Source organism: Mastomys coucha, unplaced genomic scaffold (assembly GCF_008632895.1).
Source record: "Mastomys coucha isolate ucsf_1 unplaced genomic scaffold, UCSF_Mcou_1 pScaffold6, whole genome shotgun sequence".
Classification (NCBI taxonomy): Eukaryota; Metazoa; Chordata; class Mammalia; order Rodentia; family Muridae; genus Mastomys; species Mastomys coucha.
The window spans coordinates 48,855,991-48,881,150 of record NW_022196912.1 but is presented as its reverse complement, the minus strand read 5'-3'; the positions used below and the strand labels follow the sequence as shown (position 1 = coordinate 48,881,150).

Here is a 25,160-nt window from a genome sequence, read left to right as displayed (position 1 = left end):
CCATTTGGCAGAGGTAGCCAGTCTGAGCCCTGCCATAGGACACAGCGGGGAGCCTGTCATTGCACGACACTAGACTGAGTAAGAAAAGACACAGAGAAGTCTGCTCTGACCATTCAATTTCTATAATACTCAGCAAAGGTCCAAGCCATGAGCTCACACTCTCTGTTTCCACGTAGCTTCTATGACAGCCCCATTTGGCTTCCTGAATGATACCTTTGCCCATATGTGAACACTAGACTGCTTGGAGTGGGGTTGGGGGGTCATCAGATAGAAAGGATTTGATTAGGACCAGGTCTTATGGTTGGTTGCTGCCAATGGATGCCCCCTCAGAAGGATGTCAGGGATAAAGTCACAAATGAAGGCCAACCCAAAGGACAGGACCATAATCCACAGAGAAGCATGGAGAAACTAGCCTGTCTAACTTTCTCCCATCACCTGTGCAGCAGGGATACCAGGCTCCTGCCAGCCGGTAACGGAAAGGGGTCAACATGGCCGTACGGTCCTAGATACTGCTGTGAAGTATGGGACATACATGTCAGAAGCCTTCAAGCCTGGCCTTGCCCTCCACACTTCCCAGTCCTTAGTGTGGAGAACTTGGAGGCAGCTGCTTGGTTATCTTCGTGCTCATTCCCATTTCAGGCATATCCCCACGGGTAATCAAACTGCAGAGAGCGCCAGTCGTATTTCCAGCCTGACTTTCAATATAAACTGAAATCTGAATGCTCCGCCAGGGTGCTTCTGACATCAGGGGCCACTGAATAATAAATGCCATCATTATCAGAATCCTCCTCTCGCCTTAGTGAGGCAGGGCTGGGCCAGTCAGAACAGGCCCTGCACCCCACTCTTCTCACTGCTGACTACAGAGATGGAGCCACCAAGCCCTCTCTCTTACACTCTTCAATTTAGCTACAGCACTGCCAAGAGCCACAGTCCATTTGACCTGTTGGGCAGTTGGTAATGTTGACTCATATATGGGCTGTAGGCCCAAGACTGGGAATAGTAGCAAAATATCTCTGCATTCTCACTAGTTTCCTGTGTTCTTACCTCTTCGGCTTCACTTAACTCCAGTGACTCCCTACGAGGTGACTCTGCCTCCCTGGGGGTCATGTGGAGACATTCTGGTTGTCTCCATTTGGAGGTGTGAAGGGCCACTACTGGTCAACGGTCAAAGGGCACAGCTATACATCTTATAATGCACAAGACAGTCCCTGTCTCAAAGAGGTACCCGGCTTAAAATGTCAGCAGTGTTGCTGGTTGGAAAACAGGCGTTCTTCTCTGTTCTGCTGGCTTCCCTCCAGCAATAAAACCATTTAATTTCTAGAACGTTCCATAGTCACATGCTCTTTAGGCCTTCACATAGACAGTTTCCTCCAACTCCACCTTGCCCAGCTACACACAGCGAGAACTTCCATTCATCCTTTGGGTTTTAGCCAAAATAAAATTTCTTCTGAGAGGGTCTAACCTAAATCTAACCCTCCTCTCATGATCTCCAACAGCGCTCCAGCTTTCTCTCTCAGGACACCCGTGACAAACCACTGTGGCTTTCTGTGATGTCTGTAGTTGTGACCAGGAAGGAAGAGCTCTTGGGGAAGAGACATTGTGTCTACCATTACTGTGTCTCAGTGTCAGTCTGGAACAGGCATAACAAGGAGTAAATTCCAGTGTATGAAAGAAGCTGAAAAGGCCCAGCACTTTCCTATACACAGGTACCACAGAAGACCAAGGCCTTACACTATACTTAACAGCCTTATATTAACCGACACTCAGTCCTCCAAGACAGAGAGAAATAGCAGGATGCTAGACCATAGTTGGGAGCATGGTCTCCCATGAGAGTCTGAGAGGTTATAAAAGTACATATGTATCTACTTCAACGCACCCAGGCTATCTTTGGAAAGATACGAAAACAAATGGGTGAATAACAGACGTCCCAGTAAAGTATATAAGACTCTTGAATTTTGTAACTCAGAGATCATTTTGAAGTAGCTTTTAGGTGAATTTAAGGTCTATACCTTCAGAGCTAAAGAATAAACAACAACAACAATTCATTATTCTTTTAGAGATGAAGGTCCAATCCAACTCAAGCCTTTAAGGAATTACTGTATACAGTTTCCAAGCCTACAGATTCTGTCTAACTTCCTGCTCTGGAAGGAAGGAAAGCCACATCTCTTTTGGCTTTCTACCCAGGATATGGGTACATGGAAATCCTTGTTAGTACAGACTCTCATTTCGAAAACTTCCCATTTCCCCAAGTGGAATGGGTGGTCTCCAACCGTCCTTTCTCAGCTCATCCACCCTCTGCATGCCAGCTGGGAAACCCTTTTTTCCAACACATCACTTCTTTTCTCCTTTAACCTCTAGCACCTTAGCATCTCTCCTGCCCTCCCTTCCAAGCCCAGGGCAACAGAGATGCCAACGAAAGGCCAACATGAACGTATCTTACTGCTTCCAGCAAAGGAGGGAAGAGCAGGTACAGGAGAGAACCAAGTTAGAATTAACAGTGAAAATAAGGTTTATCTGTGTAATCGGCAGACCAAAGCTTTCCCATCTCCTATTAGCATAGATAACAGAGTTGTCTGTGTGATGATAAAGAAGCTGCAGATAGTTTTCATAAATCTCCATGGCTTGTCTCTAGCTTCCCTCCCTTGGATCATAGGAATACATCATCTTCCCAGGCCCACTGCCATTTTCCTCCCTAAGCTGGTCCTTTTCAGCCCTAACCTCTGAGCCCAGGCAGAGCCCACTCCCACGTTCCCGGCTCATTTGTGTCCGGAGCACTTGGGCCTTCCACAGCAAGTTTTCTCTGTTCCAGCTCTCTCTGCGACTAGACACATTTCACATTTACCTCCACCACATGAAATGCTGGAAACCACAGCCTACTGCCCAAGTCCAAAAGGCCCAGAAAAAGTCCTTGGAGAACTTATTTTTCTCCATGATAAAATTAAACAATTCATCATTTGAAATGTATTTTTGTAGACCTCCAAACCCATCAGAAAGGGAAAGACAAAAAGAAAAAGAAAAACCTCTTTATGCTCAGAAGCCATGAACTGCCTAAGTATTTTTCTCTTGCCTTTAACAAAAGCCACTTTTTTTTTTTTTTTTTTTTTTTTTTTTTTTTTTTTTTTTTTTTTTTTTTTTTTTGGTTTGGTTTTTTGAGACAGGATTTCTCCATGTAGCCCTGGCTGTCCTGGAACATACTCTGTAGACCAGGTTGGCCTCGAACTCAGAAGTCCGCCTGCTGCCTCCCGAGTGCTGGGATTAAAGGTGTGTGCCACCACTGTCCGGCCAAAACCCACTTCTTAACTAGTGTATGAAATACTCTATGTCCAAAGAAATTGTTTTTAATCATTAAGCTTTATAAAATTATAACACATTTGCTCTAAAATTGAAGTTCTCCATACAATATGTCTTCTTTTTAACCACAGATGACTTAAAAATTCCTGGCGATTACACTGATAGCTAGTTTAGTAATAAATGAAGGTAATATTCATAATAATAAAAAGAAGTAAAAGCAGGCCTGCAGTCAGCTCTTACAATACACTGAGCTTTCTCCTCTTATCTCCGTCTTGCTTCCTAGCAGCCCTGATAACGTGTTTCACAGTTAAGGGCACTTCTGAAACATGTGAACCCCATTCTTTGTCTACAAGTTGGTTTTGTTTCATTTAAAGTTTGGTTGAGACCCTTAGTAATGAAAACATCTTCCCCAACTAAGTGAGACTTTTGCATGGGAAAAGCCTTTCAAGCCACCTACCAGGCTGGCTAGAATAGTGTAATCGAACAGGGTTAGTATAGAAAAATGGCCTTCCTTGGAATTTTCTCTCAGTTAGCACAGTTCTCATGAAGATTGGGCCAGCAGGGTTCCTTAGAACCTCCTCTGAGGAAAGCTATGGCTTTTCAGACCATGCTGAGGCCACAGTGTTCTTCATGAGGAGAACACATTTGTGGTAGACATTCAGCTCAGGCCTTTACTTCTCTGGAATCTGGGCTGAGACCTTCTCCTCTGCTGGGGTCTGGACTGTGTCTCTCACATCTGTGGGGTCTGGACTGAGACTCTCTCCCTCTTGTCTGTTAAGGTCTGGACTCAGCCCCTCACATCTGTGGGCTCTGGGACTCAGCCCTTCACCTCTGCTGTGGTTTGGACTCAGGTCCTGAAGGCCCCAAACTATTCACAACTGTTTCAAGTACGCACATTACACAGTCCAGTCGGGTTTTTTGTTGGTTTGTTTTAGTTTGTTTGTTTGTTTTATATCAGCATTGAGTTAAACATTTTTAAAAACTGAGAAAATATACCCTGTTATTCTCAATATTTCTGAACTCATTTAAGGCAGCTATTTTGTTTGCTTGTTTTAAACATGACAAGTTTTTGTTTTGTTTTGTTTTGTGTTTAAGTTTCTTTAGAGGCAGGTTGTTCAGCACAGTGGTATTTTAAATGTTGGGACATTCATTAGGGAAGCCTGGGTACAGAGGTCTCAAAGCAACTATGGAGGGCAGTTAGTCCCAAACCATTGCTTTACATCTACAGAGAATCAACCCAGAGAAGTGAGCCTTTCTATCCCCAGGGCCTAAGTGCAATGCTGGCTCCCAGTTCTCCCTAGTTCGACTTTTAGTGAAGCTGCTCTAAGGCAACCCTCACAAGCCCAGGCCAAAAAGGAACGAGCAACAGTTGCAATTCAAATGCCTTTGCTGAATTCTCTGTAAGTATAATTCTTAGAGGGACTAAGAAAGCTGATGAGAAGGTTCTTTATGGAGAGACTTCAGAGCATTCAGCTAACAGTCCCTCCTCGGCATAGGTGACAAAGCAACGAAAGTGAGTGGGGCAAGGGATGCAGAAGGACTATGTCAACTACCAGGTTACTCAAAAAGTCTGGCAGTGCCTGCAGTATCTGCCCCAGCAGTGATGAGAAAGCCTGGGAGGCAAAATTATTCCAATTTCATATTTCCAGCTTTACTTCCCATCTAAAAATGATTGTATCACATTGATGCTCAGAAAAGCATTATTCACAATAGTCGAAAGGTAGAAAGAGCTCATCTACCCAATGGATGAGTAGTAGATGCCAAAAGGAACATGACTCTACCTTGAAAAGTCATGAACTGATACATGATGTAACATGGATGAACCCTGAAAACACTCTGCTAAGAGAAACAAGCTCAACCCACGAGGGCAAATATCGTGTGAGTCAGTTTCCGTGAAGAATCTAGAACAGGAACCTTCCCAGAGACAGAAAGGGAACAGAAGATACCAGGACTAAGAAGGGACAAGAGAATATGGGAAATCATTGCACATATGATGGTACACTGTATATATGAGTTTCTGCTGAGATGGTAAACAGGCCGGGAAATGAAGATTAGTGATAGTTGTAAGGCACTGTAAATATACTTAATATCACTAGACTACCTTCTCAGGAAAGCTTTACAATGGTAGGTTTTATGTCATATACTTGGCACCACAACAATATGTTCTGCCATTTCTCAATTACAACCCTAAATTTTTATTCTTTTATTACCATATTTCTTCTCAAGATCTGCTTCTAGCCAACAGCATCATGGCCAGGCATGCATGTTCATAAACACACTTACACAGAGTCCCACAAGGGCCACTTGGTGTCCTGCAATAATCCTCCACAAATAACTCCCCACCCTAAGGCCTCCCACCTGATTACTCCAATAAGGAGGCCCAATGTGACCACACTCTGACACAGAGCCTCAGCCTAACCCTTAAGTTCTTATCAAGGAACATGAACTTACTATAGGCATCTTTGCTGTAAGAAAAGTTACATTCCTACACTAGGAAGACCTCAGGAACATCTCATTTCTCATTGTCACCCAAGGCCACTCCACCAGGCCCACAACAAAGAGATGCATGGCTATATAAGCCAACTGCATGTGTGTGTGTGTGTGTGTGTGTGTGTGTGTGTGTGTGTGTGTGTGTGCATTGCACAGCAGGGTGTCCCTCATGCAAATGCATTCAATTAGAAGCAAATCCTTCACAGGGCCTTTACAGGACAGAGGATATAATAAGCAAGACCTAGCATCTATTGACTTCTGAAAGAAGGAGAGCTTTTCATTCTCCCTTAGAAGAATCCATTGCTCATGCACCAAAGAGAACCTGAGAACAAGAATAGTCTGACATAGATGGAGTAGCAGGAAGATGATTTTGACGGCGATGGTCCTAACCCATCACCATGGCCTGCCATGTGCCAATCCCGTGCACGCAACGACCTCTAGTCAACTTTAGCATACAGTGCTGGTGGTCTGAGAGCTTCACTCTTGAAGAGATTCAAGACCTCAAGAGTTTCCCGTGAAGAGAGGCGACCACTGGGGATCCCTTTCCACTGCCAACACACATGGACATTTAGCATAAATAAGCTGCCACTTGTAAGAAGCCCACTTGACACCACTCCCCTGAGCATCCTAAACAAATGCATCAAGATCACGCTAAGATATTTAGAAGCAAACATCTTTAGAATAATGTTTTGTTCCCAGAGTACTTAATTAGCAGAAACACAGTGCCTGAGAACAGCCCTGGAGTTAAAATGTAAACGTTTTAGCGTCCACGTTCTTTCCTGAAGTACAAGTGATCATCTCACTGGATGGTCAGGAAATGATGTGGCACTGACAACCAGCAATCTTAGGTGTCAGTCCGCAAGTCCCAACTTTCCAGGCAGGTTTCATCCACCTGTGCAGGCAACACCCCCTTTCACCAGTGGACCACCACCAGGCTGTAGAGTCTAACGGCTTCTCTCCACTCACCAAGGATGAGCAAATGCTCCTACAGTTAAGTTACCTCTGAACTTTTTTGACACCTCCCATCAAGTCCTTCAGCCCTTCCGGGTCTCCCTCCCATTACCAATTCCGGCCAGTTCTGCATACAAGACTCCAGATAGTTCATCACAATTCAAATGAACCCATACTTTCTTTACACAAAAAGTAGGGCCTCCAGTGTGGCTCCATTTGAAGCCAGAGGCCAGAGTGACAAATGGCAGCCTTGCAAACAAGGATCACTGATTTATAACAACCAAAGGTGTATGGTGATGCCCAGGCCTGGCATTATGGCTTCACTCACATGTCCAGATCTGGGATCATTGTCTGTTCAATGTGCCCCTTTCAGGTATCATATTTTCATGCAGGGAAGCACAGATGGGGGGGGGGGCGGTGTCAGAGTGCAGGCTAAAGATCTGTACATATTGATATCCCTAACCCTGGTCACAGCCTACAGTCTGTGACCGGCAACAAAATGTTACTTGCAGCCAAGGCTTGCCATGTGCAATGGTTTTCAGTGAGAGTGGAGAAGAAGCTGCTGGAATGACTGACCATGTGGGGTTCATTAAAACTTGTGAATTTACATCCAAGAGAGATTGGAATGCTTGTGAAGGGAGCCCCATGCCTCACTCAGGGATTTCAAACCCCACCACCACCATTGGTGCTCCAAGGAGAATGGCAGAGACCAATGTGGACTCCAGCGGAGTGCAGTAAACTTCTGCCTTCCACCGCCTCCCCCACACTGAACCCCCCCCCCAGTTGTATTTATACTTCGAAGGAAGTTAACAGTGAAGCAGTAGTCACCTGGGCGTGCTCAATTTTTGACAAGCCTTAGTCACTCTGTACCCAGCAGAACAATTCACATTATATTCCAAAGCCTGTGAAGACTCTGCCACACAAGCTAACACTAACATGCCAAGAGCTCCACTTACCTTCTTTATTAAGCCTCATAACCTCCCTGCTTTTGCCACCCTCTTTTCCAGCCTCTTCTAAATCTACATCTGCAGATGAAAAAGAAAAGGAAAAAAGAAAATGAGGAAAAAAGGGGGGGATGCCAAAGTCAAGGGGGGAGGGAGAGTGTTTATTGACAAACAGATCGATCTAAATACTGTATCTGAAAATCTTGCAAAATTTGACAATGCAACATTTTCTCCCGAGTCTGGGTTTCCATCTACCTGGCCCAGATAGGTACCCCCAAAAAAAGAAAGAAAAAAAAAAACTATGCAAGCAGCAACAGAGTCGCCTTTTAAACAGACACCACCGTGGGGCTGCGAAAGCCCACCCCGCGGGCTGCCTGCCCCGAGAGCCCCGCACAGACAGACAGACAGCCTTGCTGGCAGCCGGGCCTCTCTGTGCTCTGATGGTCTGTGTCTGTGTGTATTTATTTAGAGAGAGAGAGAGAGAGAGAGAGAGAAGCATGGAGGACGCCGGGGGCCACTCTCTCTCACACACACACTTTTTCCCAGTGGCTCTAGGTGAATGGAAAGGTTACAGGATAATAAAAGGAGGAACAGGCGGTGGGGTTCTTACTGTCGGAGCAGTGTAATTTGGCGGCGTCGATCCAGGAGGACCAGGGTTTGCCCAGAAACGCCTCCGGACTGGGCACTTTGCGGTGCAGTGTCGCCATTGCTGTTCCTTCTTGTTGCTTTTTCCCTGTTCCTTCGGCAGCAGCAGCCGAGAGACACGGGATTCGAGAACGCTCCGACGTCATCTTCGGAACGTTCCGACATTGAGTGTTCTGAGAGGGGGAGGAGGGCGGCGGAGGAGGCGGGAGGCGGGGCGCGCTCGGCCCTGCCCGGCCCTGCTGTGCTGCGTGAAGCCGCTGGGGGCGCCAGAGAGGCGCCGAGTGCGCGGGGCTGCGAGAGCGGAGAGTGAGGCTGGCTGAGAGCAGAGCCTGAGTGCGCCGCGGGTTCAGCCGGGCAGGGTCGCCTCGCGCCAGGATGCTGCGCCCCGCCGCCCTGTCCAGCCAGCCACCCCGAGACTGGCTCGACCCAGGGAAGTAGCAAAGGTTCTTTCGTCCAGTCGCCGCTGGAGGACGGAAAGTTTTGCTCGCTGCAAGTCCCTTCCTCCCAGAGTCCCAGTCACCCACCGTGCGACGTCCCAGAAGGACCCCGGAGGCGTAGTGGGGACTAAATCGGCTGTTTTGCACCCATCCATCCCTATCCCTCAGGACACAGCAGAGACTCTAAAGAATACACCTCCAAGCTATCATCCACTTTACCCTGTCTCCTCTCTCGGTGAGCCTGGGGATCGGGTCTCTTCGCAGATGTCTTCAGGAGCCAGAAGCAAAAGGGAAATGGACATAACTCCGAGAAGCAGGTGAGTGGGGACGAGGGGAGTGATCATCCCATCCCGGGTTTCATAGCAGGCAAAATTCCAAAATCATTTTGGCTCTGGTGTTCCCGGGGGTGAGGGGCGCTGTCTGTGCGATGGTTGTGTGTCCCAGCTGGTAGAGACACTGAAGAGACTTTACTCCGCGCACACCAGAGACCGAGCGAGCTCAAGGCTCTTGGGTGATGCTAAGCCCCTCCCTCAGACCCAGCACTTCTCCGGAGCATGCAGGTCGGCCAGAGGACTTCACATTCCCCAATCCCCACCCCCAACCTGACTGCCAGGGGTGTGGACGCTTGCAGCTTTGAGATGTCTCTTCTGACCCTAGGGGCTGGTAACTGAGAGACCTTTAACACTTCTGTTATCTCTTTAAAATTGGTTGCTTACTAGGAATTCCCTAAACTGTAAAGACACCCTTACCACGCAATCAATAACTTTTCTATTTGTGAAGCATCCTTCAATTCTTACCACTGCTGTCCCCGGGAGCTCTTCTGCTCCACGCTGAAGCCTTGCTTGATTCTGAGCTGTATTCTGGTGGGGCTGGAACGTCCTGACACTCAACACCATGGACCTCAAAACCTGCATTAGGATGGGGCGATGAAGGAGCATCTAGAGGCTTGTTTTCAGCTGTGATGTGTGTGCGAGTGGGCCTCCGTGTATCGGACATGGATAATTCTCAGTTTTTGGAAGGATTGCTACCTAACTAAGGTGCCAGTGGGTAAGGAATTACTTTACTTTAAATACTTGTGGTTTGGGAAATATTTCTCAGACCTTGACATCTTAGATGAGCCAGGCGCTGTACCTGACGTTAATCCACCAATTAAATAATATTGTTTCTCATAGACCGGTTGCCCAGGGTCAGGGAGACAAGGGAGATCCATCCTGGTCTTCACAGAGCTGCACTTGAAGAAGGATCGTTCTTAGCTCTTCAGGGAAGCTGGGCACGTGCATACTGATACCAGACCAGTGCGAAAATGTATGGACTTTCACAGCTGGGCCAGGTCCTTGGCGGAAGTGGAAATGAGCTAAGAGTGTTCAGGAAAACGTGTCAGCAAGAAAATGGAATCTGCTCTGCATGCTGGAAATTGGGAAGGTTTTAGAGTAAGCTGAGGTCTGGCCTTGGCAAGGAAAGGGGACCATGCAGAACGTTGGGTGAACATTAAGCATGTGTGGGTACTGGGTGTGGCCTAGCTATGTAACCTCCTGTGTCCTACTAGGACCATTGCTGGAAGCAAGCTGGAGGCAGCTAGGAGAAAACCATTCATGTTCCATTCAAACATGTCCCCCAAATTGCTTAATAGTCTTTGACTTAAATGAATCTGTCTGTCCCATCTGCCACTCTTGCTAAATTTCCCTGAGCATCTCAATTTATGAGGACTTTGCTACCTACACCCTTGGTTTCTCTAAGATTTCTCAGCACCTGGAAGGCAAGGGTACCACCCACCTTGCTGGCTGGACCATGTTGCTTGTTTGTTCCTGCCCCACTGCCTGCTGATGGATTAGAAACAGGACTAACATGAAAAACCCTCCTCACCCTCCTAGGAACACCAGTTGGAGGAATTTCAGCTCTTTATTAACTCAAATCTCTAGAGCCCAACCATGAATGAGCTGGGCACGCTGAACACTCTGTTGATAAGTAGAACTGCAGGAGACCAGGACATTTGCATTCTGACAGGGCAGAGCAACCTCCATGGGAATGTGTCCTCTGCCTTACAATCCCCCTGCTCCTGGCAGAGCCAATGGGCTCTAGTCTCTTGGGCTCTTGACCACTGTGATGTGCTGAGGAGTTCCATACTCCCTGTGGCTTGGGCTTGGTGGATCCTGCCCCGTTCCTAACCACTGTCACTTGCCACGGCCACACAGGAGCAGTGGTTTCCCTTTCTTACCCCTTAAGCTCACATGGAAAGAAATTGAAAATTGATGTACATGTACATGTTGAAGCAAAGCCAGCCCTCATTGCTTAATGTGGTGGGGGGAGGGGAGTTTGAGAGAGCCTGGGCTAGGGCTTGAGATCAGTGGCATCCATTGCAGTGTGGGCATGTGGGATTGAGATCCTGAATCCGACTGAACCTCGGCTTCTTGATCTGTTGTTGAATGCCCCCCAAAGCTGCTGTTCCCTTATAGTTAATATGTTAGGGGAAATTCAGGGTGCTGAGTTCTACAGATAAATAAGGCCTGATACATAGTGAATGAGTCATAAAACATATTTGTCATGATTCTATCTATCTATCTATCTATTTATCTGTCTATCTGTCTGTCTGTCTGTCTATCTGTCTGTCTGTCTGTCTATCTGTCTGTCTGTCTATCTGTCCCCTTTCTCCCTTTCTCCCTCTCTCCCCCACTCTCTCTCTCCTCTCTACTCACTCCCTCTCTTGCTTGTTCTCTCTCTCTCTCTCTTCTTCCTCCCTCCTTCCCTTGCTCTCAGTTGTTGCATTGATTTTGGTTTTGCTTGCTTGTTTCTGTATGTTTTGTTTTGAAGTGGGGTATCACACTATAGCCCAGGATGGCCTCAAACTCACTGTGAGCTCACAGCAATCCTCCCGCCTCAGCCTCCCACACTGGCCTCCTGTTTCTTTAGTCAGGATACAGAGATGCTGGGAATAGCAGCTGGCAGTTGGAAAGAGGCCAGCCCTCTGAAGTGATCGCTTCCAGAATAAACTCTGAAACTTCTGTCCCAGACATTACTGTCTGGCAGCACAGGATAGACCTTCCAGTACTGAGTAGATCCACTGATGCATCTTTTTAAATAACATTGTTTCTCATGGAGCTCTTCCACATGGGACAAAGCTGCCTTTGCCTCATAATGACAAGACCTCTTAATAGAGAGCAAAATGGGGTCTCTGTACATTGTGTTTGTCTTCAAATTTCTTGTTCCTTACAAAAGAAATTTCATATTGAATTCTGAAAAGTATTTTCCTTCTGGCAATGAAAAGATGGATCACAGAGATTCCCATTAAACAGCTCCTTGGGCATTCTCTCTCCTGTTTACTCTTCTCACTGTGACAAAGCTACCTAAAGAAGGAAGGGTTTTGTGGTGGTTTGAAGTCTTAGTCCCCAGTGGGTGGAACTATCTGGGAAGGATTAGGAGGTGTGGGAGAGTTTGGGAAGATATATCACTTTGGGGTGGGGGTCTTTGAGCTTTCAAATGCCCAGCCATTCCCAGTGAGCTCTTTCTGTCTTGTGGATACATTTCAAGATCTGAGCTCTCAGCTGTCATTTCAATGGCATGCCTGCTGCCGTGCTCCCCACCATGAGTGACCTGGACTCACCCTCTGAAACTATGAGCCCCAGATAAGGTCATTTATGAGTTGTCTTGGTGTTGGTGTCTTATTTCAGCAATAAAACCATAACTAAGTTGAGTTTATCATGGCTCACAGTCTAAGGAGGTACTAGTCTATCCCCAAACTTGATATCATTTTCCAAACCATTTTTCAATACATTTACTGACACATCTATTATTATATGTATAAATGATACTGCTGTGTGTGTTTAAAAGGTGAATCACTTCATTTTGTGGTCATTTTTCCTGCACACTTCTTTTTTTCCTTTCTGTGTTTCTGTCTGGAGGTATGCACACATGCACATGTGTGAAAGCCAGAGGTGTGCCCTACATGCTGTCTCTCAGGAGCTTTCCACCTTGGTTTATTTAAAACAGGGTTTCTCATTGGCATTTGGGGCTCACTGGTTGGGTTAGGCTTGCTGGCCAGGAAGCCCCAGGTATCTGCTTATCTTCATCATCCCACAACCGAGATAAAAGCATGGGTCACCACACCCAGCTTTAGAAGATGGTTTCTGGAACTCTCACTCAGATCCTCACAAACCTTTACCAACTAACTCATCCCCTCAGGCCTGCTTTTATCATATATACTGTCACATGGCATTACGTATGGGATACCCATTCCTTTTAACTGCTGCATACTATTCTATACAACGGTCCAGAGTTACTTTAGTTATTGCCTAGTTGATAGATATTTTAGAGTTCTGGTTTTATGAAAGAGAAGGTAGCCGATGTTGTTATTCTTATACATGCTTTGTGGGCTCAGGCGGGAGTGTTTCTACCCAGAATTAGAATTGCCAGGTACATGCGCTTTCCATTTTAATAGCTTTGCCAGATCGTCTTTAAAGCAGTTGACGAGTCCAGACTCCCTGGAGCGTGTAGCCGTACCCATCTCTTCACACACTTATTAATGCTCAACATTTTCAAAAGGCTAGTTCCTGGCAGTACGAGGAGAGCGTGTCTTATTTGCTCGCATTTCCCTCATTTTGGGTGTTTTCAAGCATTTTTAATGTGCACTTTATTCTCGCTCTTTGAACTGCTGTGTCTGTTGATTTGTTGTTGGCATTTTGAGGCCTTTGTGTTGATTTGAAGGAATTTTCTATGCCTCCCAGACACACAGCATCCTGCCTGCCTGAAATGCTGCCACTTTTTCCTGTTAATTGTCTTTTTTCAAAGTATTTAGATGTCCGGGACTTCTTAGAGCCCTCTGCTTCGAGTCTTACTTAAGGAAACTGCCCATCCTCATGGCCATGGGCCTTGTCTTACAGTTTCTCTTTATGCTTAGAAGGTTTTTATTTCACATTTAGATACGGTTCTTTGGATGAAGATATAAGGCAAAAAAAAAAAAATTAATTTCACCTGAGATCCTGGGGAGGCTGAGGAAGCAGGCCAGTCTGAGCTACACAGCAAGATTCTGTCTCACAAGCACAATGTGAAAGGTTATTATTTTTGCCTTTAGCACCGTGTGTTGCAGGGATCCATCACATACTTGCTCAGCATTGTGGCGTCAGAGCTGCCCTTTCTGTCCTGTCTTGAGTGCCCTTTCTCTGTGCTTGCCCACAATGTTCTCATTACCCTGTTCATGCCTGGGTCTTACTTTCATAGCATGCATTCAGGCCCTTCTCTCTGTATGACAGTGTAGTGTGTGACCTGTGGCAACAGCAACAGTCATTGTGGAGATAGGACTATCAGGGATCTTCCTAAGAAATGTACCCTACTCATGCAAATGCATCCCGTAAACCTAGGCCCAGTAGCCACAACCAACGTGAATCTCCTCAAAGATTCTCCCAACATGCGTTTTCCAAATTAAACACCTATGACCTGGGGATATGTGTTGCCTTCTAGTCTCCAAAAGGACAAACCCTAGCTCCGGGTAGGTGAGTAGTAAGATAGGAAGTGGGACTCGGACATGCCTATCTGTCAGTCAATCCAGAAGAAAGAAGCTGGACCATGGCTAAAGGAGAAAAATAAGTGTCAAATGGTGCTGGGGGTTTGGGATCTAAGAGGGGACAGGGAGGGGAGAGAAGCAAGTGGGTCTGTGGCATTCAGCCAGACCTTCAGCAGCCAGGAGAGGGCCTGTTGGGGTGGCCTCCAGGTGGCTCTGGGGTCACTCATACCCAATGCTCAGTTAGAAGATTTTCTGTACTACTGTTTCATTTCCTGATTCAAGCTTTTCATGGAAAGTCCTTGCCACTGCTGTGACATAGGGTGTTAAGTCTCGGGTTGACACTTAGATGGGAGCACTTAGAACAGCAGGAGCACTAGCCTTCTCTCACGCCAGCCCTGTGCTGAGACGACACCATCACTAGTGAGAAGGGCTTATGCTAGGATGCAGGAGGCAGCTGGTACCCACTGGCCGGCTCCTCCTCACACCTTTCCCTCATGCCTGCTCCACACTCTCTCAAGGAGCAGACCCTGAGCACAGGCACATGACAGGGACCAGAAGCCTGGAGACTTTCAGACCACAAAGCAGTCAGAGCAGAGGGTCAAGTCCAGGTCTCCATGGGTAGAGCATGTCTTGGTGATTCCCCATGTGATGCTGGTGTCAGACATTTTAATCCTCATGTAGGCATCGGTCTTTCAGCCATGGTCTGTCCAGCTGTCTCCCTTTAGGAAGTGCTTGCCACCATGTCTGGAGACTCTTGGGATGTTGTAACAGGTGTGTGTGTGTGTGTGTGTGTGTGTGTTGGGGCTGGGATGGGGGAAGGTTCTGTCCGCATCTAGTAAAAGCCAGTGTAAACTGGATAAACATCTTTCCCTGAGCTCAAAGCAGCCTCCATGGGCCAAAATGATGGAGGTGGATGTTAGCTGCTAGTGGCAGGCGCTCTCTCTCTCTCTCTCTCTCTCTCTCTCTCTCTCTCTCTCTCTCTCTCTCTCTCTCTTTCTTTACATTTTCAGATAGTGAATGTCCAGCCTCCGCCACAGCTTTGCCACCATGAGCTTCTTTGATCACACTCTACCACTATAATGAGGGAGACCTGAACCTTGCTCACTGACAGCCTTTGAAGACCCAAATGCTACTATGGATTGGAAGGTGCCCAAGGAATGAAAGGGGACATAGCCATGTGAGTACAGCATCTTCTTGCTGCCTGGTTACTTGTAGACTATTACTTCCCTACCCCAAATCGAGGGCTGTTCTGTGCTTAGGCACAATACTACGGGCAGCTCTTCTCGCCAATTCATGGCTGATGAAATTGAGTCTGTCAGGGAAGCTCCTTCCCATTGTCTTCCCCAAACCCCTAGATATCAAGCGCCTGGCCAGTGCTCTTTCCGCTATTCAAGTCACAGGCACTGTAGATTTTTTATGACAATCTGCCTGGCAAATGGCCGTGAGGTGGCATCGGGAATGCGCAGGCTCTTTAAGGCTCATGATGGGGTACACAAACCAGAGAAGGAACGGTGTCATCGATGACTGTGCATGAGTCACCCAGCTCCACTGAGAGTTTTACACTTTGCTAGAACAGGAGTCACTTTCCCTGAGACCACACAGGGACACTGCTCTGTGTAGTACAGAGCAGTCTCCAGGAAAATGTTTAAGTTGGCTGTTTCCCAAGAACTCTCTCATGCTCATGCTCGAGAGATACAATGCCTCAGGTCATGGAATAATAAGATGGCCTTGGTTCTAATGTTGCTTGATTCGCCCTACGCTGGACTAGGAGGAGACACTGACATACATCAGCTTAATAAATTTAACAGTGAGGAGGGGCAGCGTGTGTGGTTTCAATTACAGATTGACCCAGGATTGATTGAACTGTCTGCTCTGCTCTGGCAGTGACGAAGCCTGGGGATTGGCTGGACCCTTGTGAGAGGTGGGTGTTGGAGCATCAATCAGCTGATGGTCTCCATGGTCTCTTTGTATCCTGGGAGAATCAAACTATGAGTAAAATGCCACTGTGAGGTGGAAATGATGCCACTGGGTAGGTTAGCTCAGCCTGCCCTGGCGTTCATTCCTTGTACCTGCACAGCCTCATCTACACAAACCTCCCCGCCCCCCTCTGTTCTCCCCTTGTTCTCTGTCTTTAGTGTGACCCACCTCATGGAACTTTAAGGAAGAAAGACCATAGTGATTGTATCTATTAAGGAGCCCTTACTGACCCACATGGAGAGGCTTGTGTGAAATTTCAGCATGCAGGGGTATTGAGACAGACAGATCACAAGTTCAAGGCCACCCTGGACTATGTATCAAGACCTTGTTTTGCACAAAGGAAAAAGACAAAAACAGTAGTACCTAATTTTTCCTAAGTTGTCGCCGCCCTTGTCACCGCTTCACCAATCAGCGGAAATAAGGAGGCAACAATGAGCTCTTCTCCAAGCAGTTTATTCAGGAACCTTGTAATCTTACTTCTTACATCTTACTTCTTACATTTTACTACTCACATCTTCTTACATCTTACTTCTCACATCTTACTACTCACATCTTACTACTTACATCTTACTACTCACATCTTCTTACATCTTACTTCTTACATCTTACTTCTTCTATCTTACTACTTACATCTTACTACTCACATCTTACTTCTTTCTTCTTACTTACTCCTATTCTACTTCTTACATCTTACTTCTATCTTCTTACTTACTCCTATCTCTTAGCCCCCAGCCCTCGCAGCTTAAATACTTTCCCTGGTCTCAATCAGCATCGGCTACGTGGCAAAACATAGTAGACTGTGGGAAATCATGCCAGCTTGCATCACAAACTGGAGGCACTCAGCTTTTCCAACTAAGGGCTTGTTTATCACAATGCTCTCTGCTCTGGCCAGAGACCAGGTGTTCAAAATATATAGGGTGGCAGCTGCAGCTCCCCACACTAAGTAAGTATTCTACCATTCAGATACTGATCTACTGAAGGAATTGTCTCATTTAATGTCATGTCATGTAACTGCCCCAGTTAGATCAGCCTGGGGTATCTCAGGGAATAAAAAACTCATTTTCTAGAACCAGAAAAGTGGGCTGGCTCCCCTTGTCTGATATGTAGAAGATAAATGACACAGGGCCCTGAGTGGGATGGTGGCCACCCTGAGCAGCCAAGTCTTGGGAGAAGAGAAACCTGATCTGAGCAGGACGTGTCTCGTTGATATAAATAGATGGTGGCATGGTGGCTCAGCACTGCAGATGGGGGCAGTGGCTACCTTAACCACCAGCCTGAGACACAGAGATGGTAGTTTCCCATAGTGACAGCCTTCAGTGGACAGCAGGCAAGTCCCGAGAGTGGTCCATGTAGGGGTGAGAGAATTCTGTAGGGCCTCAGGGCTACAATCACGACATGAAGTCATGTGACACGGGTAAGAATACAGTGTTTTCAGTTGGCCTGACTTCAAAGGGCTGGAGATGAGGCTCTCAGTTGAGAGCTTCTTCTGCCTACAGTAGACCATGGGCTGGAATCCTGGCACTGCATGGACCAGATGTGGTGTCACATGAAGGTCAAGGTCATTCCACAACCACACATGAGTTCAAGGTCAGCCTGGGATACATGAGACCCTGTCTCAAAACAAATAAGACTCTTTCAAGAGGAAATCTTAAAATTAGGGTTGTGCTGATCCAAGGTGAGAAAGATGAGTTTTTCAGAACTCCCTATCACTCAGTTACAAACACATCGCAGAGATACAGAAACTCCTCATCTTGGTGAACCCAACACAAGCTCCAGCCCTGGGCATTCCTAGACAGAGAGAAGGGAACAGTCACTCAGATTAGGCCACCAGGTGTCCCAGGTACCAGAGGCCCAAACTGATCTAACCAAGAGCAAAATTAACAGCTTCTCCTTGCACACACAAACGTATTCTACATTACAGGGTAAATTCTTAGCCAACCCCAGTTCTGAGCGATGTCCTTCATCTGTCGTGTTTATTCTGTGATTTGTTACTGGCTAGAAAGGGATGTCCTGGCTAAAGAATATTTGCCAAAACCACCTGTTTGAAATGGTCGGATTTTCCCTCTTGCATAGAGAACAATTGCTGCCAAAAAAAAAAAAAAAAAAAACCATAGGAAGAAAAGGCATAAATGAGAATGATCATCTGCCTAAAATAAATGTTAGAATTTTGGTATGTTGGTAGTCTGTTGCTATCCACACAATATCTCTCTGCCATCTACCTGTCAATCATGTTTATAGGCATTGAGATCCCCATTCTGCAAACCAAAACACTTAACTTATTGGGCAATCCATAGCTACATATATGAACATGAATATAAACCTACTATATAATTGCATATATTTATACTTATATACCATCACAGTTAATATAGTGTGGTGGTTTGAATATCCTTGGCCCATAGGAAGTGGCACTACTAGGAGATGTGGCATTATTGGAGAAGGTGTGGCCTTGTTAGAGGAAGTGTTTCACTTTGTGAGTGAGCTCTGAGACTCTATGCTCAGGCTCTGCCCAATATGGAAGAGAGTCTCCTCCTGGCTGACTTTGAATCAACATGTAGAACTCTTGGCTCTTCCAAGACTATGTCTGTCTACACATTGCCGTGCTTCCTGTCATGATAATGGACTGAATATCTGCAACTGTAAGCCGGCCCCAATGAAATGTTTTCTTTTATGTGTTACCTTGGCCTTAGCGTTTCTTCACAGCAAGAAAACCCTAACTAAGACATATCGGTCAATATAATCACTTTTTACACGCTCACAGCAAGCACAGCATTCAAGTGAATGATGTAGTGTATAACATCCACAATCGCCAATTATGAGCATTCAGGTTTGAATTTTAAAATGTACTACTACAGATTAAAGCTACAGATTAAGACTGTCTCAAAAAACAAAATAAATAAATTGAATAATCAGGGATGTTAAAAAGAGTAGCTACACAAACTTTTTTTTCTTTTTGAGACAATGTTTCTCTGTGTAGCCCAGACTATCCTGGAACTTGCTCTTTAGACCCAGCTGGCCCTGAACTCACAGAAGTCCTCCTGCCTCTGCCCGCCAAGTGCTGTGTTTAAAGGTACCCTGTTTTTTTTTTTTAAAAGAGGCTATTCTGTAAATTAAATTACCAAGTCAAAGGGATATGCATTTAACATTTTTAAATTGCTAAATTCGGCTGAAGTGTGCCAGAATTCCCATTTCCCCATGATCTATGCTATATCGACCTCTCTCTCTCTCTCTCTCTCTCTCTCTCTCTCTCTTTATTTTGTAGTTGTTGTTGTTTTATTTGTTTATTTGGCTTTTGTAGTACTGGAGATTGAACTCAGGGGCCACACACATTCCAGACAAATGCTCTGCCACCGGGCTTTAACTCCAGCTCTTTCTGTGTTTTTACAGGGGCTCACTAAGTTGCCCAGGATGACCTTGCACTTGGGAGGCCCAAGCAGGACTTGAAACTATAATTCTCCTGCCTTAACCCCTCTAAGGGCTGGGATTACAAGTATGCACCACTAAGTCTGGGGATAGGGGTGAGACCAAGACAGGGTTTCTCTGTGCAGTCCTGGCTGTCCTCAAACTCAGAAATCTACCTGCCTCTGCCTCCCAAGTGCTGGGATTAAAAACATGCGCAACCACCACCTAGCCCAGTTATGTACTTTTTAAAAAGACCACATTTTTTAACAAAAGTAAGCTGAGGGATTGTCAGAGTGTTGCCTGATACATTCAAACGCCAGAGTTCCATTTTCAAATGTCACAGCCTGGGTATCATGGCTGGGTGAGGCTTAGTTTTTGTTCCTATTTCTGTAGGTCAGTAAATCTCTCTGAAGGCATTCAGTCACTTTGCAAGCACACAGAGCAGTCACATTGTATACATTCTTTCCCTCCACTGAAAAGCTGTGTCCTTCCATTAGGGACGGCCAGCAAGGAAGCTTGACAGGGTCTAGCTTGTGTAGGTTTTATACAGAATGAATCACGTTGTCCTTTTGATGAGCTTCATAGAGGCTATTATATACTCCCAAAACAAAATCCACACCAGCAATAACACAAGTCACAAATAGCGTGAGCTTAGTGTAGCTCTGCAATCCAGTGGCATGGCTTCTCTGGGTCTCCTGTGGCACAACTGAGAATGATAGGTGGCCCAAATGCATGCCCAGTTCCAGCCAGTACTGTTAAGAGTCACACTTCCTCTGGACTCTGGGGTACGCCATGTATGGGCTTCTAAGACCTTGTCTTTGCTCTCAGAGTTAGACATGGCCTTCCTGCTTGCTCTTTGGACCTCCCTGCCTACACTAGGCACAGGGAAAGAAGAGAATCCTCTCCCGCCCCTCCAAATCCCCAACAGCATCCCATTCTATCAGCCCCTTGTTCCTGCATGGGGAGGGAGTGGAGGCCTCAGCTACCAGGCGTGAAACCCAAGCCATTCAGATATGGGCAGAGTGTTCCCAGGTTAAGGGGCAAAGACTCCAGGTCCAGGATGCAGAATACCCCTACTGACCTCAGGGAACCCCGAGACTAGGACCAGGGACCAAGATGTGGCTGAATGAGGGATTATGGGGGAAGGAAGAAGGTTAAGACTCACTCTATTTTTGCCAGCAGGGAGCCAGGTTCTGTAGCAGCTTTGGAGACAGATAGGGCAGAAGGATTTCCTGTGCGCTGGGCCAGTCTGCTGAATGGTACCTTTGAGAGAAACAGGCTAGTGTCAGTCTCTCCACCCAACCCACCCACTCACACCCTCACCTCACCCTGTCTTCCTATTTAGAATCGTGGAAGAGGAGGGAGCCACCTCACTGCAGCCCAGCCTGCTCTGACTCCCAGGCAGCAAGATTGGACGGCTTGCTCTCTAGCAGGGGGATGGCCTTGCAGGCTGACCCTGGGAGGTGCCCAGCAGCACGTGGAGTGGCAGCCTCTAATGAGGAGCTTCCTGTGGTTGCTGAGGAGGGAGAGAATAGGAAGCCACTTACCTGGAGGAAAACAGGAGGGAGCCCTGACATTTTTTCCTCTTTAAGGCTGGAGCTAGGAGGGAAAGCAGAAGAAGCAGAGCCTGCTGTGCACACTCAGTCGCAAAGCTTTGCTGAACTCTTCTTTACAGCTGACCCTGCCAGAGGGGCCAGCAGAAGCTCAAAACACATGTCTCTCCATCCTGCAAAGGGATTTTCAGAGCTGCTAGACATCTCTGGTGGCCTGAAGGCGTCAGGGGCGATCCATTAACCCTACAAACGTTGAATGTTGTATTGTACAACAAAGTCTTTGCAGAGATGATCAGCTAAGGTCCCCTGGGTTGGCTCCTTAGGCTTAGACATTCAATGTGTTCTCCTGTGTACATAATAGAAGAGAAAGGCTGAGGGGGATTTTATAATGGCACATACACACACACACACACACACATACACACACACACACACACACACACACACACACACACACACACACAAAGCAGGGGTGATGTAAGAATGGTGTACAGAAAGACTTGAAGTTGCTTGCGATGGGAGGCAGCCACAAGCACGGAAGCACTGGCCGCCAGCAGAAGCTGCAGCGCCAAGGACCAGGTTCTTGTATGCAAACTGTACTGGGCATGTGGCCTTGTTGTTTTGGCCTAGCTAAAAACAAAATGTTGAACTTGTGACTTCCCAGAAATGTTAGGGAATAAGTCTATGTTGCTTTATGCCTCAAGATCCATGGTAATTTGTTCCAGTAGCCCCAGGGCTATCCTTGCAGATGAAGTAGAAGCCTGGGTCTAAAGACACTTTGGGTAAGTAGAGTCACATTCGTTCCCTTGGGAATATATATTGAGTGACCGTGATGGTCCGGATACAGAAGCTGTGAACAAGGAAGATGGCATCCCTGATAACACTGGGATGGGGGTGAGAGCAGGTAATACATAGAGAGTGTCTTAGTCACTGTTTTATTCCTGTGAAGAGACACCAGGACCAAGGAAAGTCTTAGAATGAAAGCATTTAATTAAGGGCTTGCTTACAGTCTCAGAGGTTTAGTCCATTGTCTTCATGACGGGGAGCGTGGTGGCGTGCACGACACTAGAGCAGTAGCTGAGAGCTACATCCTGATTCACAGGCTGAGGGAGGGTAGAGGGGGAGAGAGAGAGAGAGAGAGAGAGAGAGAGAGAGAGAGAGAGAGAGAGAGAGAACAAGCCTGGGCCTAGTATGGACTTTACAAACCTCAAAACCCACATGTGACCATTGTTATAGCAATGCTTTCAAGAGAGTGTTCCAGAGTGAGGTGGAATGGAGGACAGAGTGGACTAGGAAAGAGATGACCTTTCAGATGGGCCATCCTGAGATCTAAACCCTAAATATCAAGACAGCCTTGCCAACTGGAGAAAGCTTTCTTAGAGGAAGGAGCTTTCAGTGCAAAGGTCCTGTGATGGAGTAAATGATCCAGAACACACTGCTCTGAGTAAGGGTGGAGAGCCTCTGCAGGGAAGCGGCTTCTGGCTGTCTTAGTCCTGCCTTGGAGCTAACCCTGAAGTAAGTATGTAAGGCTCTTGATCTAGTATGTTCAAGGAGGATTTTTTTGGGGGGGGCACTTAGCTACAGTCATGCTTTGGGCTTTAAACTCTGCTGGCAACTTTGAACCAAACGCATTGATGAGATTGAACAGGGATAAAACTGTCTTCCTAAGTCAGCAAGGGACCCACAGGAAGTGTGTTGTTTTTGCAAAGGCCCCAGAGCTCAACATCAACAGAAAGTGTGACTCGACAAAGCCATCAGCAAAGGTGACATGCACCTGCAATGCTTTCAAGAACAGGACACACCTCAAGGTGGATGGCTGGTGTGCTGCTTCCAGAGCTGTGGCTGGGTAGCGCAGTATGGGGTCATAGAAACAGATAGTTTATTCACTTACTCATTCAATTAATAAATGTTTAGTGAGCACCTATCACGTTCCCAGCACCAACTAGACTTTGAGGAATAACAGTGAATGGGCGATGATGTCACAGAACTTAATGGAGAGGGACTCAGCACGTTTGCTGTGTAATTATTTTCCATTATTAAAGCTTCTAGATTATTAAATTATGGTTAGTAATAAAACATCAAAAAAAAAGTAATTGTAGAAATATATAGTAGCTGGGCGGTAGGTGTTACACACCTTTAATCCTAGCCCTCAGGAGGCAAAGGCTGGAAGACCTCTGAGTTAGAGGCCAACCTGGTCTACTGGGCAAGTTCCAGGACAGCCAGAGCTACAGGGAGAAATCCTGTCTCAAAAAAACAAACAAACAAACAAAATCCTAGTCTTCTGCATTTGCCTTTTGGCTTAATGCATCCTGAGTCCAGTCCTTTCACAAACACTCGTTTCTTTTTAAGAGCTGAGTAAGGAGTCTGCATTATGAATACAGCACAGTGTAACTATGATCCTCTTGGTAGAGTTCGTCTATACTGTAAGTAACATGCAAAGAAAATTGCCCTGCATGTCTTTATGTAGCCTATGGGTGCATTTTTAAAGGACAAATGCACAGAAGTGAAATGTGGGTCAAAGGGGAGTGAGTAATTTAATCAAGATGTCACACACAGGTCCTACACCCTCAGCAACACAGGTGCCAGGGGTGGCCATCCTGTCCGATGGGAATGACAGCCGCTTGTTTAAATAAACCATTTTAACATCTAATTCAGCCGATGTGAAGCAGCCTCCCGGGAACTTGTCCAAGGCCTCATAAAGTGTGTGCTGTGACCCCGTATGGTGTCATGAGGCTGACTCTGAAGGTCTCAAAGGTTTTGGCCATATTAAAATCTCATTGAACATACAAACTAAACAGTAGTTTTAAGCCACACAACACAGTGCTCCTGGCAGTGCCCATGGGTGCCACATCACAAACACTCACACAGTCTTCGTTCTGAACTTGACACCTGTATTTTGCACCACGTATGACATCACGCAATGCTGATGGTTCCTGCCGGGAAAGGCTCAGCTCAGATTTGAGCTACGACTGCTATAAATTAGAGCGTTCTACTGTACGTGCAGTTTTCTGCTCTTGTAGACACTTCAGGTTTGAACTATGGAAAACAAAGATTATTATCCTGCCATCCTTCCTCGGCTCATGGGTATGAAGTTAGTGTGTTTGACTAACACTAAGTTTGACTGCTCGGGGTTAGAAAGTTTGATTTTAAGAATTGTTATTGGGCTGAAGAGATGGCTCAGTGGGTAAGAGCACTGACTGCTCTTCTGAAGGTTCTGAGTTCAAATCCCAGCAACCACATGGTGGCTCACAGCCATCTGTAATGAGATCTGACACCCTCTCCTGGTGTGTCTGCAGACAGCTACAGTGTACTTACATATAATAATAAATAAAATCTTAAAAAAAAAAAGAAGAATTGTTATTTGAGTTTCATAGAAATCATTCAATGGATTATGGTGGGGGATTAGGACAGAATCTCTAATAATTCTGAAGTGACCCCAGGCATGCTCCCAATATTTTGTACTATGCATTTGTGAGAACCAGCCTTCTCCATATTGACAGTTATAGAATCAAAATATTGAGCAACTCTGAAAGACATTGGAGACACTGTAGATCCTACAATATCAAATATCCAGCCAAGATTTGGTTCATTTATGTAAACAAGCATGGTGTCAAATTAATATGTAAATTTGCTTTAATTGTTAATGAATAGTAAAAATTACATGTATACCATAGAATTGCTTTAAAATAAATTTCTTTATGACTTATCTGCAAATGTTTTCTTTGTACACAGATTTTATAGACCTATATACTCTTGAGTTGCGCACAAATTTCCTGGGCAAATGGGGATTGTGAGTGTGGAAACTTGAAAAATCTTGGCTCTAATTGAAGCTGTGTCGGCAGATCCCTGGTGAGGGTGGCCAGGGCATCCCAGGCAATGCAGGTGGCTTGTGCTGAGACCCTGTGAGAAACACAGCCCACACTGCTGCAGAACTGAGCAGAGAGCAAGACAGGAATGAGAGTGAGGAGGACTACCC

The 25,160-nt window shown here is 46.2% G+C and overlaps 1 protein-coding gene and 1 long non-coding RNA gene across 8 annotated transcripts in view; one reads left to right on the top strand and one right to left on the bottom strand.

Moving 5' to 3' along the window:
• Atxn7l1 (ataxin 7 like 1) overlaps positions 1–9,251 on the bottom strand; it is a 226,933-nt gene extending 217,682 nt beyond the window's left edge. For 3 of the 7 annotated variants that reach the window (XM_031355676.1, XM_031355678.1, XM_031355691.1), the window contains exons 1-2: positions 8,287–9,251; positions 7,689–7,757 (exon numbers count right to left, since the gene is read on the bottom strand). In XM_031355676.1, the coding sequence (XP_031211536.1) occupies positions 7,689–7,757; positions 8,287–8,467 (250 nt within the window). In that variant the 5' untranslated portion in view covers positions 8,468–9,251. The remainder of the gene's footprint in view (positions 1–7,688; positions 7,758–8,286) is intronic. The other 4 variants (XM_031355670.1, XM_031355690.1, XM_031355671.1 and 1 more) reach the window with 4 other exon arrangements.
• On the top strand, positions 8,972–24,897 carry LOC116079739. The gene is made up of 3 exons (XR_004114137.1): positions 8,972–9,075; positions 15,263–15,429; positions 20,977–24,897. It is a non-coding gene; the product is annotated as an uncharacterized LOC116079739 (long non-coding RNA).
• Positions 24,898–25,160: the final 263 nt, after the last annotated feature.